The following is a 17602-nucleotide window of genomic DNA, read 5'->3' as shown; positions in this document are numbered from 1 at the left end:
TCAGTGCTGTTCCTTCCCTTCTGTGCGTGCAGATGGAGGTGCCTGTGTGGCAGCTGAGGGCTCTAGGATATCCCACTGGTTTTGGGAGAGTCCTGGCTTGAATTTCCAGATGACTCCATACCACTGGCATCTGTCATACGTTGATAATGTTCAGAGTTAGTAAATGCTCTTTTGTACTTCATACGCACTGAATTTCCCCCAAGTTTCTTGCCATTTTACCTGTAGAAATATACTGAGGAGCATATCTGGGAAATTTTAAGGATTTCCTCCTCTCTCTTTTATTAAATGCGTAAGAAAATAATTGTAGAATGTTACCCAAACCCAAGATGTTTTCTAATGTTGGTTTCTCTCCTTTTCAGTTATCCTGAACACACTGAAACCAACAATGGATTTTACCCGCGAAAGTAAGTGTAAACCTATTACCAGTGCAAAATTCACTTTTTTTGTCTTGATTTCAGAGTGAGAGGAGTCTTTTCCTGACCTAGGACTGCCCTAACACATGTGTTCTGGGAGCAGGACTTGGAAAGGGGTGGTGGACCTGATCCACAAGCTCAAAATGGGCTGAGATCTTTCAGCTTCTTTCCTTGCACCAGCGTGAGTTGGTTGGATTTATGTCTCTGCCCTTCGGGTCTGCTGCAGGAAATTCACTGAGCGGAGCAGGAAGGAGGAAAAGATGTTATTTGCAAGACAGGAAAATCTCATGTTTGATGTTGTTGCTTCTTGCTCTGTTCTCCAACTTGCAAAGTTTCCTTCTGTGACCCACGAATCTCCCTCTCTTACCAGGTCCAACGATGGTAGCAGGGACAGACCTGCAGATGCGATGGACAAGCTGCACCGTCAGCACGAGACCTCTCGGTACCTGCATGATGCAAAGTCTGAGCCTGCAAGGTCAGGGCCTGGCGCTGGTACTCACAGTGCTGCTCGCAGAGGGCAGATGTCGGGGGAGGAATAAATAACTCGTCCAGAGTAGAGGTAGAGGCAGAATCCAAATTGGGCAACAAAGCAAGGGGAGCCAGAAAATGCCAGGTGGCTAATCACTGGAGACAGCATGCTTTCTGTTCACTGTTACACATCAACTTCTTTCTACAGAAGCAGCCTGGAAGCAGATACAGCAGCTTTATCATTGCTTTTAGCATTGATCTCAAAAGTGTCTCCATTCCACATGCTTTTTAGAATGTGCTTGCTCCCCTGACAATGTCAGAGGTGCAGAGTCAGGAAAGAATTTCTGCTGTTGACAGTAAACACACTAATCTCCCTGTAGCTGCTTTCTTCATAGAATCATAGAATTGTTGAGATTGGAAGGGACCTTTAAGATCATCAAGTCCAACCGTTAACCTAACCTGACAAAACCACTTCTAAACCACGTCCCCAAGTACCACATCTACCCTTTTTTTAAACACCTCCAGGGATGGCGACTCCAGCCCCTCCCTGGGCAGCCTCTTCCAATGTTTGATAACCCTTTCTGTGAAAAAATTTTCCTAATATCCAATCTAAACCTCCCCTGGCATAACTTGAACCCATTTCCTCTTCTCCTGTCACTTGTCACCAGGGAGAAGAGGTCACCCCCACCTCTCTACACCCTCCTTTCAGGTAGTTGTAGAGCAATAAGGTCTCCCCTCATCCTCCTCTTCTCCAGGCTGAACACCCCCAGTTCCCTCAGTCGTTCCTCATAAGACTTGTCCTCCAGACCCCTCACCAGCTTCGTTGCCCTAACCTGAAAACCACTTACTTACTTTAGTCCATTGTGTTGGGACTTGACTCCACGTATTGGCTTACCAAAGGACTCGAGGTGAGCAAATGATGTCTTCAAACCTCCTAGCTGAGGTGAGGAGGATCACAAGGCTCCCAGTAGCGTGGTGTAAATCCCAACACCTAAAGCTACTGCTAGTACTGTAGCAATGTCTTCCCCAAAGTTATTCATATTATACTTTGTCCCAGGTGCCTGATCCTGTGACAGGCCAGAAAAGTCTTGCATCCAGCCGAGACGCGTGTGAACTGAGGCCAAGTAACTGCATTAGTTCCACTAACAGCCTCTGTTCTTCTTCATTAGAGATAGTGAAAAAGTAGCTTTCTGAAGCAAAATCAGTTCTCTGAGAAAATTACTTTCTGTTTTATGGTCTCATATAAAGTGCACCGTTGTTATTTCATACAAGTCCCCCTTGAAGCCTTTGGCAAGCTACCAAGCTGTAGATTCCTTCTTTTTTTTGACAGGTCTAGTGTGCAGTCTGATGTCCCTTTTCCTCCTACTGAGAGAGCCCCTGTGCACCTTGAGGACACAGAATATTCCTTTAAAAAGTAAGAGTGGGGTAAATTTAGTGGGCGTATGAGTAATCCTGAGGATTAAGGGAAATCTGAATGGGCGGGCCCAGAAAGAGGCTCCTTTTCACAGCTTTTGTCCCAAGGATGAAGGCGACTGTGCTGAGGTTTCAAGCGCAGCTTGCAAAATAAACCAAGAGGTTTGCGTTGTAGCCCTCCTTCATCTTCTTTGATACAAAAGCCAAACACTCCAGCTTTTTTTTTCCCCTTGGTGCTTGTGTGCTTGGTGGGTTTCAGTCACTACCTTCTTGTTCGCTGATAATCAGTGAAATGTGACAGTGATGCTGCAGTGGCAGCAAGGGAGCTGAAAAGCAGCTGGAATACACTGAAATGCAACTGTAGTCGAAATAAGGTCGCTAGAGAAAAATCCTGGTGCGAGACAGTGAAAGGTACAGACTGACACCAGCCTTCCCTGGTGGGTAGACGGTATTCACGAGTGCAAGGATTCACGTGCCAGTTGTTAGAGATGTAATTGGCTTTTCTTTGATTATCAGATCTGTCGTGGGCTACGGGGAGAGAAGCAGCAGCCAAGAGAGTGGATACATGAGTTCCGAGGTCCCAGCATACAGCAAGTCTTACCGGAATGAAGCGATGTAAGGACTTGGGGTGCTAACCCCATGTTTGCTAATATGTTCTTTCTCATTGTTGAAAGCCTTGGAAATACTGATTGCTTGGGAAATACAGAGCACGAGAGCAACAGCATAATAAGGGCCATTTGTCCAAGCGGCTCTAAACTGCTCCTCTCTCCAGCATCCACTGAAGTAGCAAATTTCCTACCATGTTCAATGAAGACTAACGACACAGCAAATGCATTTCCCAGTTTCGTCCCAGCAGCCCCTAGCCTTGCTGCATGTGGCACGGTTCAGCTCTTCGGCTCCACCTGTCCTGTTCTTATCAGTCCAGACAGAGATGTCTGGTGCATCCTGTACCAGTCCTGGCGTGGGATATGAATGCGCGTCACCCACTTCTTCTCCCTAGCTCTCTGCAGGGAGAAGCCCAAGGCACGGAGCCAGATATGAGCTGGGGCAGTAGGGCAACTGGGGAGCGCTCCTGGGAGTCCATTTGCACGGACTGGTGCAGCTTTTGAGGACTTTGGATTTTGCGCCATAGTGCAAAGATGGCAAAGGTCCCTGAAAATTCACAGGAAAAACAGCCAAACAACTATCATCATCATCATCATCATCATCATCACTTCTATAGCACCTAAAACCTTAGTGGAGGCAGCCAGTGTGCTCCCTGGAGGGGTTCCTATCCCACCAGATAAGCAAACAGAAACCCAGTGAGCTAAAAAGTGTTTTGCCAAAAGACTTGCAGAGAGGGAGGAGTCACTTGACTCCCCCATCAGGAGTCTGCAGCGGAAAGAGAGGTTTTGCTCTGCAGTAGTTGTTCAGACTCCCTCTATTGCCACAGGTGAGAAAAAGAGCCTTCTATAATGCTGAATGCTTTCTCCCCCCCACTTTTAGACACCTCCATTAAATGCCAATGGCACGTGGATGGCTGAATTGCATCCTGAATTAGCAGCAGGACTAGGAATAGGCCACATTTATCCTCAGTCCAACATTCTTTGGACATCCATGTCTTTACCATCCTTCCTTGCCGGCATGACTTAGGTCAGGTTTCCTTGGCTGATACTCCTTGACTGGAACAGTATTGTCAGACAGAAAGCTCCCGATGACCCTTCCCATTCCAGGGGAAAATGGAGCTGTTGGGTGTCCAGTCTCATAAAGCAGAGCTCCAACACAGCAATTTTCATAGAATCATAGAACCGTGTAGGTTGGAAGGGACCTTTAAGATCATCGAGTCCAACCATCAACCTAACACTGCCAAAACCACCACTAAACCATGTCCCTCAGCACCACGTCTGCCCGTCTTTAAATCCCTCCAGGGATGGTGACTCCACCACGGCCCTGGGCAGCCTGTTCCAATATTTGACAACCCTCTCGGGGAAGAAATTTCTCCTAATATCCAATCTAAACCTCCCCTGGCGCAACCTGAGGTCGTTTCCTCTTGTCCCATCACCTGTTCCTGGGGAGCAGAGCCCGACCCCCCCTTGCTACTCCCTCCTTTCAGGGAGCTGTAGAGAGCGAGAAGGTCTCCCCTCAGCCCCCTTTTCTCCAGCCTGAACACCCCCAGTTCCCTCAGCCATTCCTCATCAGATGTGTGCTCCAGACCCCTCACCAGCTCCGTTGCCCTCCTCTGGACACACTTCAGAATCTGTGTCAAGACATTGTCTTGTCTTGGATATCGCTTTTCCAAGCGATTCCCTCAGAGTCCATCTCTGTACTTCGCATGCTGGAATGACTCCTTCTCCATCAGGTCCAACTCTTCTCTGGGAGACAGCAGCATCGTTACTCCAAAGGTCCAGCGCAAAGTCAACGTGCACCCTGAGGAAAGGGCGTTGGAGCTGGGGCAGGGGGAGAGGAAGCTGTGCTGGGTGCTGTCATTGCAGACACTGATTGAGTGAGTCTGGCTACAGAATATTGGACAGGGAGGAACACTTCAAATTCGGCCTCAGGTATTATCAGACACTGTGTTAGGTGTGATGACTGTCCTGACATACACATCCTGCTCTATGATATAGCCACAATAAATAATCCGATATCCTGCAGGTCTACTTTCATGCTTGAAAGCAGCGTGTTTGTCCAGAGAAAACATAGTTTGCACTGGTATTTTGAAGAGCTAATTTCAGCATGTGAAATTGTTGCTGCTTGAGCCGTTCATTGAATTCCAAGCAGTTAAGCTGTGCTTTGCGCCCTGCGCTTCGTTGCGCTGGTTACAGCTTAGCCCTTGGAATATCCTCCACCAAAGCCTTGTGGCTTTCTTTCTTCTCAATGTGCACTGAACTGAGCTTTCAGGTGGTTGTGCCTGGCAGCCACGCGTGGGGTTCCTTTTCTTTCGCCAGGTCTTCCCAAGATTTCAAAGAGGGGAACACCCCTAGAGAAAGGGGGCACGAGAGCATGCGGGCTTCGGATGACTACAAACCAGAGCTGATCCAAGAAGGGTAAGTGTTTGGTAGGACTCACCCACAGTATCTATTCACTTCACAATTCTTCATGTCTTACTGTTCCCAGTGTGACTGAGACCACAGAGCTGCTCCTCTGCTTTGCGCCCAGGAGTGCGGCACGTTACAGCAGGCAATCCCGCCCGTACTGACGGGAAAAGCCAGCTGGATGAGGTTTACTCCCACAGTGTGTGAAGTCCAAGAGACAGTTTCTGCACTGACAGTGTGTGACATAGGTCCTTTAGCATCAGCACAGTTCCCTTGGTACTACAGTGGCAGGCAGCAGCTTCTGCTGCCCAGAGACTGCCCCAAGTACTATCCAAGCATTTATGAATGCTGCAAAATCATGTATGAGTGTGTCCTGAGGTGTTAGAAGCATCTCTCACTCCGAGGAATTCTGACACAAGTGCTTTCTCCTGTGCCTAACCTTTTCCTTGTGTGACAATCTCAGATGAAAGGCCATTAGCTGGGATCCTGCCAGCTAGAATGGGATTTGTACGTGTGATTCCCATCAGATCTGGTACCAGGGCAGTTTGGAATAGCTCTGGCCAAGCGCTGTCTCCTGGTCCCTGCCTGATGGCTCCTGTCTAGGGAATAGATGTCTACCCACCCCAGCATGGTTTTTTTTTTTTCCGCTGCCTTTAGCACAGATCTTTATTTTAGGTTTTTGGAGTCGACCAACCATAGTGAGAAGGGACAAGAACCTCCTGACCATGACATCCATCCAGAGCCTCCCAGGTCGAAGGAACATACTGAACATGAACCCAGCGCGACTAGGTAAGGATAATTACCAATTACCCCCCCATCTTTTCCTGTAGGATGAGGGTTAATTCCTTGCGTGTCTTCCCCCACATACATACGCTGATAAAATCTTCTCCCAGGCTCCCTTTCTGTGCCTGATTCTAGTGCTGTTTCCACTGAGTGAAACTTTTACCATAGTTTTATAGGAAAGCCTGGGAGAAAACATCCTCGTTAGCTGGAGGCATCAAAGCCTGTCCAGCTGGATGGCCAAGAGTTGCTGCCTAGACCTTAAATTCAGAAGCAGAGACGGCCTCTAGAGACATATGCCAATAAACAACCTAATCTGGCGTGGGGTAACGCCTCCGTGGTAACGCTGGGTCTCATTTCTGAACTTACCCAGTCAGTGTCAGGTCTCCGGCTGTACTCTGGTCACTGTCGCACAGGACCCTTTTCCTTCCCACCGACCTGCGACTCCACTGCGTTTGCAGTCTCGGTGCCTTCAGCCTGCCTCCTGCAAAACAGTGCAGGGCTAAGGGTCCAAATGGAAGGACTTTGCAGACTGATTTCTTTGCTTTTGTCTGTATTTTCCCCCTAAATTTGAAGAGTTGAGGCTCTTGGTCAAATTGGGCTTCCTCACGCATGAGTTTCAGTGAGGAACCCAGCTTCAAATCAACTTGTAAACCAGACTGCTCTTCTCCTCCAGGTCTGTGCCACACTCCAAGGACAGCGCTAGTGGGAGCATGGACGTTAACAAGGGGATATTGCCCTGTATGCAGAGCGAAGAAGTCGCTTCAAGAAGGCAAGAGAAATAATGGGGTTGCTTTTTTCTGCTGAGAGAACATGGGGAATTTACTGCAGGTGGTTCTGGAGAAGGGACTGAGGATGCTGTGTCTGGGGTTAGGAGTCACCGAGCTGGGCTTTCTTCATCATAGAGATACATAGCGAGTGGTGGGACAGCAGAGCGTGTGGTTAGTGAGGACTGTGGAGGAGGGAGCTCAGGAAGGATCACTGGGAAGAGCAGCAGGGAGAGAGCAATGGTGTCAGCGTCCTGTTCTTCAGACAAATGGAGCTGTCCTGGATGTACCGCAAATATTCCAAACTGTAGTTCTTCACCACGCAGGGGGGGCAGAAGGAGCTGTTCCCAGTCCCCAGGGATGTGAGCGGAAGTCAGAATGCTGAAGAAAAAAGTTAGAGAGAAGAAAAATTCCCCTTTCTCTCCGGTACCCCCCAGCAAAGTGACCAAGGTGGATAAAACTCCATCTGTTGCCCACTCTATGCCTCCCCCAGTCCACAGACTTCCTTTGGATAAGCCCTCAAGCTTACCAAGTTACTGAGAGAAATGCAGAGTCCTGATCTGAGAAATGCAGAGTCCTGATCTGAGAGTCTTAGTGCTTCCAGGTCCGGTGACTATGGATCAGACTTACCTAGGGAGCACTCAGGACCATTTCTGTGGCATCACTCCACTGAAGGACTTGGGAGTTTTCTCCTGCTCTTTACAGTAAACTGATTTTGAGTCTGAGCTCCTGGACAAGCACGACTTCTTTAGGCACTTAGAACATCCCAACCTGAGTGAGGATCTATAGCTCAGTGACCATTAGTGTTTTGCCAGAAGTAAGAATTTAAGGTATCTACCTTTGCTGCAAAGGAATCAAAATAAATTGATCTTGCTTTCACTTGGGTGACTTGTTTTCTGGCTTACCCCCATAGCGAACTTGCAGGGATCGAATTAATGCTGGTGAAGGGAAGTCCTCAACTAGTAGCAAGTAAAGTGTAAGGACTGCCTCCTCTTTCATCAACCTTAATGTTTCAGGGCAGGATCTTTGAAAGCCTTTGAGAATTAATTTCTTAGAGTCTAATGAAATGCAGTTTTGATGCAGGAATCCAAGCCAGTTTCAGATTTTCTGCGGGGTATCAGTATTCCCAGAGGGGTTGGTGTGCACAAACATATGAAACCAGACAGAAAAAGGGAACAAACTTTTCCCTAGGTTAATGTAGACAGGTGTAAACCCAAGGTGGCTCTGCAGTGGGTTTATCTAGTGGATACACTCCTGAGATGGTACCCAAATAAGGCCAGCTCGTGCTCTTAGCAGTCTGAAATGTAACGCAGAGGTACTGGGTAACTCATAATGGTAATAACTAAATGACCAGAGTTAAAATGTCAGGTTTGGGAAGAGTAAACAGGTAACTGATGCTCATCAGGAGCTTTATTTTTCTTTCCTTTCAGCGCTATTTTTGAAGAGATCTGTATTTTCCCTCTGTTTTTCTTTCACATCTCTTTGGATTATCTGGCATACGTGCCCGTGGGTATATTGTACTTTTCCCAGAGACCCAATGTCAAATGAATCTGACCTGTGCCGGGAGAGGTATGGAGCCGGGGGACCGGGCATGTCTTTACTGCCGTCTCGCACATCTTGGGTTCTCCCTGTTGCCCTGCCCAAAGGGCAATGCTCATTTCTTGGCTACTGAATTTGGAAACCAACATCATGATGGTATTACTGCGTTTACTCACCGCAGCAGGCAGGTTTAGACACAAGTGCTAAAGCTGCTCACAGGCTTTTTCCTCCCCAACCAGGATCACTCCAGCTTATGAAGAACAAACCTGCCCCACCGCAGATAGTCACCACGAGAGCCCGGGAGACTGGAGACACAATGAGCCTAACCCAGTGGCAGCCAGGTACAGTAGGACTATCCCTTTGTTTCTCCCCATTGATGGCTCTCAAATCCTCAGCCTTTGCCATTTCTGCTTCTTGATGCAAACCTGGCTGAAGTCCTGGACCTATGTCAACTTGCCCAGTGTGCGCTAATCAAATGATACTGACAAACGGAATATTAGGTTTAGGATTCCACCTGCATATGGTTGTTCATATTTCATTTCAGTTATTGAATTAACTTAGACAACTGCTGAATCTTGCAGCATTTCATTGTGCTGGGAATTCAGCTCATATAGGTGAGGGGAAGTAGTACAGACTTCTGTGTTCGCCCTGACCTTAAGAACATATTAACAGCATGGTGTCCCACGTCTTCCTTATTGCCAGCAGAAAGAGGCATGATCCAGCCTCGGCAAATCCTGAACACTTGTGGGAGCTGGTCATAGCAAATACAGTCATTGCCTTTATGGTCAAATTGGCTCTAATTCTTTAGCAGGTCCAACTTCAGCTCGAAAGAGAGTGCCCTTAGTGCGTATGAGACCCAGCATCCCATGCCACTGTATGTGGACCGCCCGCCTTTCAACACCGGCATGTCAGCACCCAGTCACAGGATCCCGTCCTATGTAGACAGCCAAGTATTCAGCGCCAGAAGGTAATGGTTTGGGGATGGCATGCAGAGACAGGGAAAGCTGCTGCCACAGAAGTATTTGACAGAAACTCTGGTCCAGGTTGTACGATCACTGCGTCAAGAAGAACGGGATTTTGTTCCCGGAGGGAGCAATGTCATTCCCAGGTCTCACAACGCACGGAACAAGATCATTTTTGGACCTGAAGGGCTGAAGAAGGGAGTCGGGAGATCCGAGCTGATAATTGCTCTGTAGCACTGAAGAGTTCTTGGCTGGTTGTATTCAGACCACCTACATGGTGCCTGGAAACCTGACAGATGTGTAGAGACCACATCTGCTTCTCCTCTGTAACTGCAGAGATGATGATTCAGGAGCAGTCTGTTTTTTTTTTTATTTCTCATGATCCACAATGACATAACAGAGAAGTTGTACACTTATATACAGTATTTATCTATATATCTACATTCATGTGATCTGAATGTAGTCTTCACCTCTTCTAGCATGTCTCAGAAAGTTGGTGTCATTTGCTCTTGGAGGCATTTGCAGACTAGGACTAGAAAAAAAATGGGACAGACCTTTTATTGTACTTCACAGCCTGTTATCACCCCCCCAGCACTGGGCGCTGCTGACACGGCTCTCTGCAGTGCAAGAAACTCGCGCTTCGTTCCTGCCCTTGAGTTTATATCATAGACCAAATGCATGTCTTGCCCAGAGGAGGCTTTTTCTCATCTTACGATGAGCTTAGCCTGTCCCTCTTTCTCTCTTTAATGCAGCATTGATTTGCAGTGTTTTTCAGCATTGTTTAACATTAAGTTATACAGTTGCCTGAAGCTTTAATCAGGATCAAAGTGCTGATATACAATATAAACATAATCTGTACCCTAGGGCACTTGCAAGAAAAGAATGACCATAAGCTATAAGCTCATTTTCTCTATTGAAAGATCCTGAGCTCTGCCCACAGGTTAAAGCCATTCCGATAATGAGTTCTGTCTTGGAAAAGTGAGAGCGTGCAGGTCTGACACCCAGATGGGCCAGCTGGTCAGCAGTTCTCACATGCAGATGGTGCAGTGGTGGTTTTGGTGAGCACTGGAAAAGGAAACAATATTGAAGACATATCCATTGATGAACTGCTTCGGCTTTACTCCGGAGCATTAGATTTTGAGTCTGCTTTCCTCGCCTCAGGGCTTTGTATGCACGTTGCAGCTGCAGAACCGGCGCAGGTGAGATGGGCAGAGCAAAGGGAGAACGCGTCATGATAGTGACTGCTGAGACCAAATATTAGTTAGCCAATGTGGGGAACCCTGGTCCAGTGTCAAAATTTTTCACTGTGCAGGTGGTGAGCCCCTGGCACAGGTTGCCCAGAGAAGCTGTGGCTGCCCCATCCCTGGAGGTGTTCAAGGCCAGGTTGGATGGGGCTTGGAGAAACCTGGGCTGGTGGGAGGTGTCCCTGCCCAGGGCAGGGAAGTGGACCTCAATGATCTTCAAGGTCCCTCCTAACCCAAACCATTCTGTGATTCTATGAATGTAATCAGGGCTTTGTGCTTCCTTGCCAGACCTACTCCAGATTACGAAGAGAGAGTTTACGATGGGAGAAGCAGCCCTAGGAACAGCAGATATGACAGCGCTGGTGCCAGGGGGCACTGTGAATTTAACCCCACAGCTGGACGGTAAGAAGTCAAAGGGAATCCAGACTCGTTAACCCAAAGAACACCCCACAGCTACATTTGTTCAGTATCTGGAGTGTCCTGACCCACTTCTTGCTACTTCCATGGGCCTAAGCATGTGAAGCGAGATGCTGTTTGCGTGGATGGCTGTGGTGTGTGGGTGATTTTGATGCTAAGCAGGGAGACACTTAGCCAAGATTCTCACCACTTAGGAGAATCCCTCACGTGCTCAAGTTCAGTGCTTGAGATTGTATCACTTCCTTTCGTAGCCACGACTCCCTTCCCAGAGACACCACCATGTCCATGTCCCAGAGAAGCCACAGGGTGCCGTTCTACATGGACAGCTTAAACTATAACAGCACCAGGTAAATGGGTAGTCTTGATGGTTGTGAGGGAAACCTCCACGAAACTGCCATGGAAGTGAAGCTAGGAAGCAAAACCAAGCGCTGAAAGAGAGATGAATGGTTTCCAGGGAGTGAATGTGTGATCTAGAGGCACAGAACTACACTTAAACCATTCCTAGCAAAAGCTACCCAGCACATGGTCTGTGATACATCCATCTCTGGTCTCTGGGGACGTTCCACCATGTGGGGTGCCAGAACAGAGTGAGAGGAGAACGAAGGGCTGGTTCCTGGCTCCCCTCCCTTGACCAGAAATCGGCCTTTGTAGAAGCTATAGAAAAAAAGAGAGCTAAAAGCAAAGAGAGATGTCAAGAGAGACGATCGTTATCTCCAGAACATCAATGATTAAATGTCTGAACTGGTCCCAGAACAAGGCTGTCGGAAGGGATAGGAGGTATCCAATATGGAATACCATTACCCTGGGATTTCTGCACTACTTCATGGCAGCGTCAGTCCATCCGCTTGCGGACTGACACCGTACGGAGGCACCAGTGTAGGTCTGAGTGTTGGATCTGTAAAGAGGAGTATGTTGTGGGTGTGAACAGGAAGCACAAGATCCTCAGATAGCCTGGGACTGGCTCCAGGTGAGATCAGTTTCATCCCTGCAAGGCAAACTTAACAGGTCTCACTGCGGAGCCAATAGGCAGAGCTGTTTTCCGAAGACATTTTAGCAGCCATAGTTTTGCGGCCTTCTGCCTTCTGCAGTTTTTGAAATTTTAAGTTGGGGATAGTTATGTTGGACTTTGCCCAATATGTCCCCACCTCCTCCTCTCCTGCAGTATGTTGTGCGCCATTTCTCTCTGTAGCTGCTCCCATTCAGGCTACGTGATTCACTTCTGAAGATCTTATTTGACCTTTTCTCCCATGGCCCTATAGATGAGACTTTTCCAAATCACTTCTCCAGGGAAGCAGTACTGTTATTTGGCAGATGTAAAAAGAGAAAGGAGCCCTTTTGGTCTGTGATAAAGATGAATTAATCTGTATGGTTAAGGGCCTTAATATCGCACCCTCCCAAACTAAAAGTAGTCGTATGTCTTTTCTTGGCTGCCAGCTTGGCCCATGTCACGGCTCATGTTTCCAGTGCCCATAGACTTTTCTCTCTCTCACCAGGCTTCTCTCAAGTTCGAGCGAGAGGCTCTGCGGTCCGATGGCCACCTTACCGCATCACAGCCCAGCAGCCTCTGGGTACCAGCCCGATTCCAGCACTGCCGGGTAAAGAGCAATGGGTGGTCCTGGTCCTCCGCTGCAATATGCAGCCATCCTCTTTGGTGAAGACAAGCCGGGCTTTGCTGCTTGGCATCTGGGCCACGGGACACATCTCAGCCACTTCTGGCTAAGAGCACAGACATTGCCATCGTGGCCAGAGCCACCCAAAAGGGAGAGATGGGCTGGGTACTTTTCTCCAGGTGGCATTTTTTAAAGATGAGGACGTAGCACACTGTATGAGTTGTGTCTTTTCTCTTTAGCGTGGCAAAAGCATGAATCCTCCATAACACATTGTAGCTGGAGGGACACGACAGAGCTCCTCATGCCATGCACGCACATCACAGGTGTGGGGCTCTTGGAGGAGCATCACAGGTGTGGGGCTCTTGGAGGACTCTTTGCCTTGTGGTCACTCAGGAGCAAGTGAGCAGTCTACAGCAAGCGTATCAGGTGTTGGTAGGGCTGGCACGGGACCCTGATCTGTCGTGCATTACAGAAGATAGCGTCCCGTCACAGTGCAGCTGTCAACTCAGGGCTGTGTTCTGGGATTTGCGGTTTCCACAGGCTCCACCTCAGAGGTGAAAACTGCTGCACAGTTTTACACAATTTAGAGAGGCTTTCGAAGCGTTGAGAGGTCAGTGTAGGCTTTGGTGGGCTAACCTGGGTCCTCCTGGCCTTGCTACAGCCTGCTTATTGCAACACCTGTCTAAATAGGAGACTCCCATCTGAAGCACTTGACATGGGAAGCATCTATGCTAAGTTAAAAAAAAAAAAAAAAGGCTTTTCTTTTCTTTCCTTAGCTGTGACATGGCTTATTTTGCCCATATAAGAAAAGAGGATTAATCATAGCTTACAGGCAGCAATGAAAATGCACCATGGAGAAAGACCCTGATTAGTTCATTTCATGGCTGTGGGAAGAGAGCCGGTGGGCACAGTGTCTCCCCTCGATCTGTGACAGCGCTGCAGACACACAGACAGATGGGGGCATGTCACTCTGAAATCAGAATTTTAAAGAGGGAGGAATATGCGAGAAAGGTCAGCTCTGTAAGCAAAAAAAAGACATCCCCAAAACAAACCAGTAGCAGTTTATAATGGATAAAAACGCTGGAGATATTCCAGTGGCAAAACAGCCACTGTAAGTAGTGCTGTGCCAGTAGGGCTTTATGTTAACGGGCAGAACCACAAGCTCTCTAAATACTTATTGTGTGCATAATCCTGACATGATTTGAAAAAGACTTACCCTTGCAAAACAGGGGATAACTGGATGAAAGAGTTATATTATCCATCCCATTCTTTTTAATTACCTTGATTTGTTTTGGTGGGTTAATTAGAGGGGTATTTTGGGTGTTATTTAGCAACAATGCTTGATGCTCAGTATTTATTCAAGAACAACAGCATCTCGCTCTGTGCCTTTTCATGCACGCGTTACATGTCCAAGCGCACACATGTGCTCCTTTGCGCTGTCTCTCATTAGCTCCGGTCTTTTCTAATGCAAATGCTTCTCATTCTCTTTCCCTCCGTTCCTAGAAAGGGGGTCCTCTTTGTGAAGGAGTACATGAACAGCAGCGAGTTATCGGCCTCCCCACGCTATGGCAGGTATGAGGAGCGTCCAGAGACGGTCGTGTGTCTACATACGTGTGCAAAGCAACAGCGTACGGCTTTGCCAGCTAACAGGCACCAAGCGCGCTCCCGAGCTGGAACAGTTCGCACCGCGTCAGCATGGCATCGTGCCTGAGCTAATTAGCCCTGGAGGGATTATTACATGGGGTGGGCAGAGAGTTTTGCTAAGACAGCAGTGCCGCATCGGGGACCCTGACAGATATCTCTGCAATCCGCTGGGCTGTGTAGCCCTGCTGCGGTGGCAGAAGGACCTCCATCCCACAGCCCTTAGTGAAGGGGAAAACGTCTCCTCTGAGCAGGTTGGCCTCTAAGGGATGAAAACAGTACCCTGCAGTTTTTTAGGCTGTGTATTTGGCCCTGTTGGGCTCCACTGTGCATTTGCACACATAAATGATTGGAATTGGTGAGAAAAATGTGGAAGTTGAGGGTTCTCACCCAAAAAAGTTATTGATGAGTTAGAAAAAATTAAAAGCTGCCATTTTCAAGCTTGAATATTCAGTTTTTTGTATGCTGCTCAAAGGCAACTAAGTAAAACTACTCCAGATTGATGCCACTGTGACTGAGAGCAGAATTTGGCCCCATGTATATCGTGCTTACATTGATGTGGCAGCCAGTTAAACCCAGCCTGATGCCTCCCTGCTGGCATTTATCCTCCCTCGGTGCTGTGCTGGCATTACTGTGGTAGCTGATTACAGACCCCGTAAATCTCCAGCCTTTCCTGCAGGTCGGCAAAGCAGATGTCAAGCAACCAAAGATAAGCGTATTGCTGCGGCGTCTAAAAAACACAGGCGCACAGAAGGCAGAGAGGGAACACTCAGACTAAGGATGTGTCCCCTGCCTTTTCCTGCATATTAGTTCAGGATTTGGGAGTTTAGTGCGCAGTGAAAATAGCCTCTATTTATAGGGTCCATATGTAACCATGAGGACCCCAGTGAGGCCAGAGAAGTTGCACTGATGAGTGTATTTGAAGCAGGATTTCACAGGTCACCCGTCCAGCAGCCAGTGCAGGTTTTTCCCCATCTCTTGTAGCACCCAGTGGAAAAGATGTTGGTCCCCGTAGTCTGGGTCACAGCCTGAGCACGTCCCAACTCCAGACCTGCTGGACGGCAGGCTGCGGGCCCACGGGCAGCAGAGCCAAGGCAGCCCTGGCCCTCCCTGCCAGGGGAGCCCTTGCTCCCCCTCCTCCTCTCCTGCTCCCCCTCTTTCTATCCCTGCTCCCAGCCCACCCAGTCTTTCCTTTTCTGCCATTTTAAGGAGACAGCCTGGCTGACAGAGGGGTCTGGTGGCTGGCAGGGAGCAAGGGGGTGGGAGCATGTGGTTGGGAACATACTGGAGGAGGGAAGAGAGCGAGAAGGAGCAGTGTCTTTCCCTTTGCTTTGGCAAGGCTGTTAGGTCTTCTCAGCCCCCTCCTGAACTGCATTTGACAAACCCTCGTGTGGGACTAATGGCTCCTGACACCCTCTGCTTCTCCTGGCACAGAGGACAGGGCTCCCGTGTGTGTCCCTGTGCCACCTCCCTTGGCCTCAGGCTTGAAGTGGCCCCATTTCAGGGTGCGTGCACCAATTTTCCAGCCATGCTGCCCACATCCTGCCTCTCCCCGTGGGGACGGCAGCAGCCAGACACATTTTTCAGTGCTCTGAAGTTAGGTGCTGGGGCCGCCAGCACTGTGCTGTCTCTGCTTGCCCTTGGAGGTGCCTACTCCTTGCAAACCTTATCTGCCCTGCTGAGCTCAGAGCGGACTCTGGATCTGTCCCGAGGCACAGTGGTTGTGGTGTGGAGCTGGATAATGTCACCCCTGTGGAGAATCTGGAGCATGAATACAGCAGAGATGGCGATACTGCTGCTGACAGCCCCCCGCTCCCGAGTGTGTGCTCGATCAGCACAGCCCTCACTGTTAGGGAAATGCCTTTTCGGAGGTGATTAGGAAGGACCAACCTTCTCTCCAAGGAACAAAGCAGCCTGGGACATTGCAATTAAGACTTCAGGTTAACGATTAATGATTCCATCTGAGATGCTTTTCCCATATATCGCTGTCAAGTGCTGATATTTCCTTCTGTCTCCAGTGGCAGCCTTGTGGATTTGACCGATTTGGAGAGAGCAACCTACAGCCACCACAGCTACCTGTCCGGCACTCCCCTGCAGAGGTAGGACAGGTCGAGGCTGCCTTGGGGGTTTCGGCAAACTGTTAGACAGAAATGACTTTAAGGGTTTGCTTTTCTGGAATATTGGTATGTGTTTGGTGAAATAACAGCACGAAGTGTAAATGATCTTTGGAAAATACAGTGACATTGACTCAAAAGGTCTGTAGTGCCCTGCTGTTGTGGTCTCTGCATCCCTGGGATAACACACGTCCCTCCGTACTGTCACTTGACACAGCCAAACACATGCAGAAGCAGGCAGCTGGTGCAGAGCGGTGCCGATGTTAGGTCAGAACCCTCTGGTACCAGCACTGGGACTGGAAGTAGCTTGTGTTACAGAGGAATTCACTCTCCTCTTCCTTCACAGGTCCAGTGAACCTGTTTGCTCTTACTGCAGCCGTGAGATCCGAGACTGCCCTAAGATCATAATAGAGCATCTTAACATCTGCTGCCACGAATACTGTTTCAGGGTAAATAAAACACCTTAACTACTGCCTGCCTTGTATGTGCTGCTGTGAAATGGAGCGGTGGGAGGAGGAATCTTGGTGCAAATTCTGTCCTCAGGCTTTCAGAGTAATGTATATCCTGTGTGCCAAGTGCTTGCATCCACATCGGGACAAAACAAAAAAATCATGCCGTCACAGGTGTTGGTTTTGTTCCCAGAAGTTTTTCAGCTCCTCATATAAATGCATATAAGAACAAGGAGAATTCTTTATTGTCATCTGATAGAAGAGCAGCACCCTCCTTCCTCGTGTCCCCGTCCTTGTGGTAGACGTAGTGCTGCTTTGTGGCCTTTGTGCCCTGGTGCAGGTTTTGCTGAATCTCCCAAACCTCGCAAAGTTTACGAGTCAAGTCTGTGGAAACAGTGAGTGTGGGAGGAGGAAGCCTGCAGAGGCGTTTGTCTGTTGTAGAAAAATTTAGCCTCAAAGGTCACTGCTTTAGCATCCTCACACCTTTATAAAATGGTACAGAGGCTGTTTGTTTCCCTCCCCTCTCCGTGCTGTCGCTGCTGCGTGGTGCTTTGGTTACTGTCCAACCAACCACCCTGTTTTCCCTTCGGCAGTGTGGAATTTGCCACAAAGCAATGGGAGATCTTCTGGATAAAATATTCATCCACCGGGACATTGTCCACTGTGACAAGTGCTACGAGAAACTCTTCTAGGTGAGTGCCCCTTTACAGTGTCAGCGTCAATGGCTGGATGAGAGAGCTCAAGGAGTTTACTGAATGAAGAACGTTTAACCCT

At 48.6% G+C, this 17602-nt stretch overlaps 1 protein-coding gene across 1 annotated transcript in view; it reads left to right on the top strand.

Moving 5' to 3' along the window:
* Positions 1-17520, top strand: part of ZNF185 (zinc finger protein 185 with LIM domain) — a gene marked incomplete at both ends in the record, with an annotated part of 34649 nt that extends 17129 nt beyond the window's left edge. Inside the window, 15 exons of the mRNA XM_082488240.1 lie at positions 360-404; positions 802-888; positions 2212-2295; positions 2811-2909; positions 5219-5317; positions 5981-6094; positions 8601-8732; positions 9200-9358; positions 10886-10999; positions 11266-11361; positions 12508-12609; positions 14128-14196; positions 16290-16364; positions 16726-16828; positions 17422-17520. Coding sequence (XP_082344366.1) covers positions 360-404; positions 802-888; positions 2212-2295; positions 2811-2909; positions 5219-5317; positions 5981-6094; positions 8601-8732; positions 9200-9358; positions 10886-10999; positions 11266-11361; positions 12508-12609; positions 14128-14196; positions 16290-16364; positions 16726-16828; positions 17422-17520 — 1477 coding nt within the window. The remainder of the gene's footprint in view (positions 1-359; positions 405-801; positions 889-2211; positions 2296-2810; positions 2910-5218; positions 5318-5980; positions 6095-8600; positions 8733-9199; positions 9359-10885; positions 11000-11265; positions 11362-12507; positions 12610-14127; positions 14197-16289; positions 16365-16725; positions 16829-17421) is intronic.
* Between the last annotated feature and the right edge of the window lie 82 nt (positions 17521-17602).

The sequence above is a fragment of the Vanellus vanellus genome (genome assembly GCF_965231255.1).
Source record: "Vanellus vanellus genome assembly, chromosome: 10".
Classification (NCBI taxonomy): Eukaryota; Metazoa; Chordata; class Aves; order Charadriiformes; family Charadriidae; genus Vanellus; species Vanellus vanellus.
The sequence above is the reverse complement of the archived record's forward strand: the minus strand, read 5'-3'. Positions and strand labels throughout refer to the sequence as shown.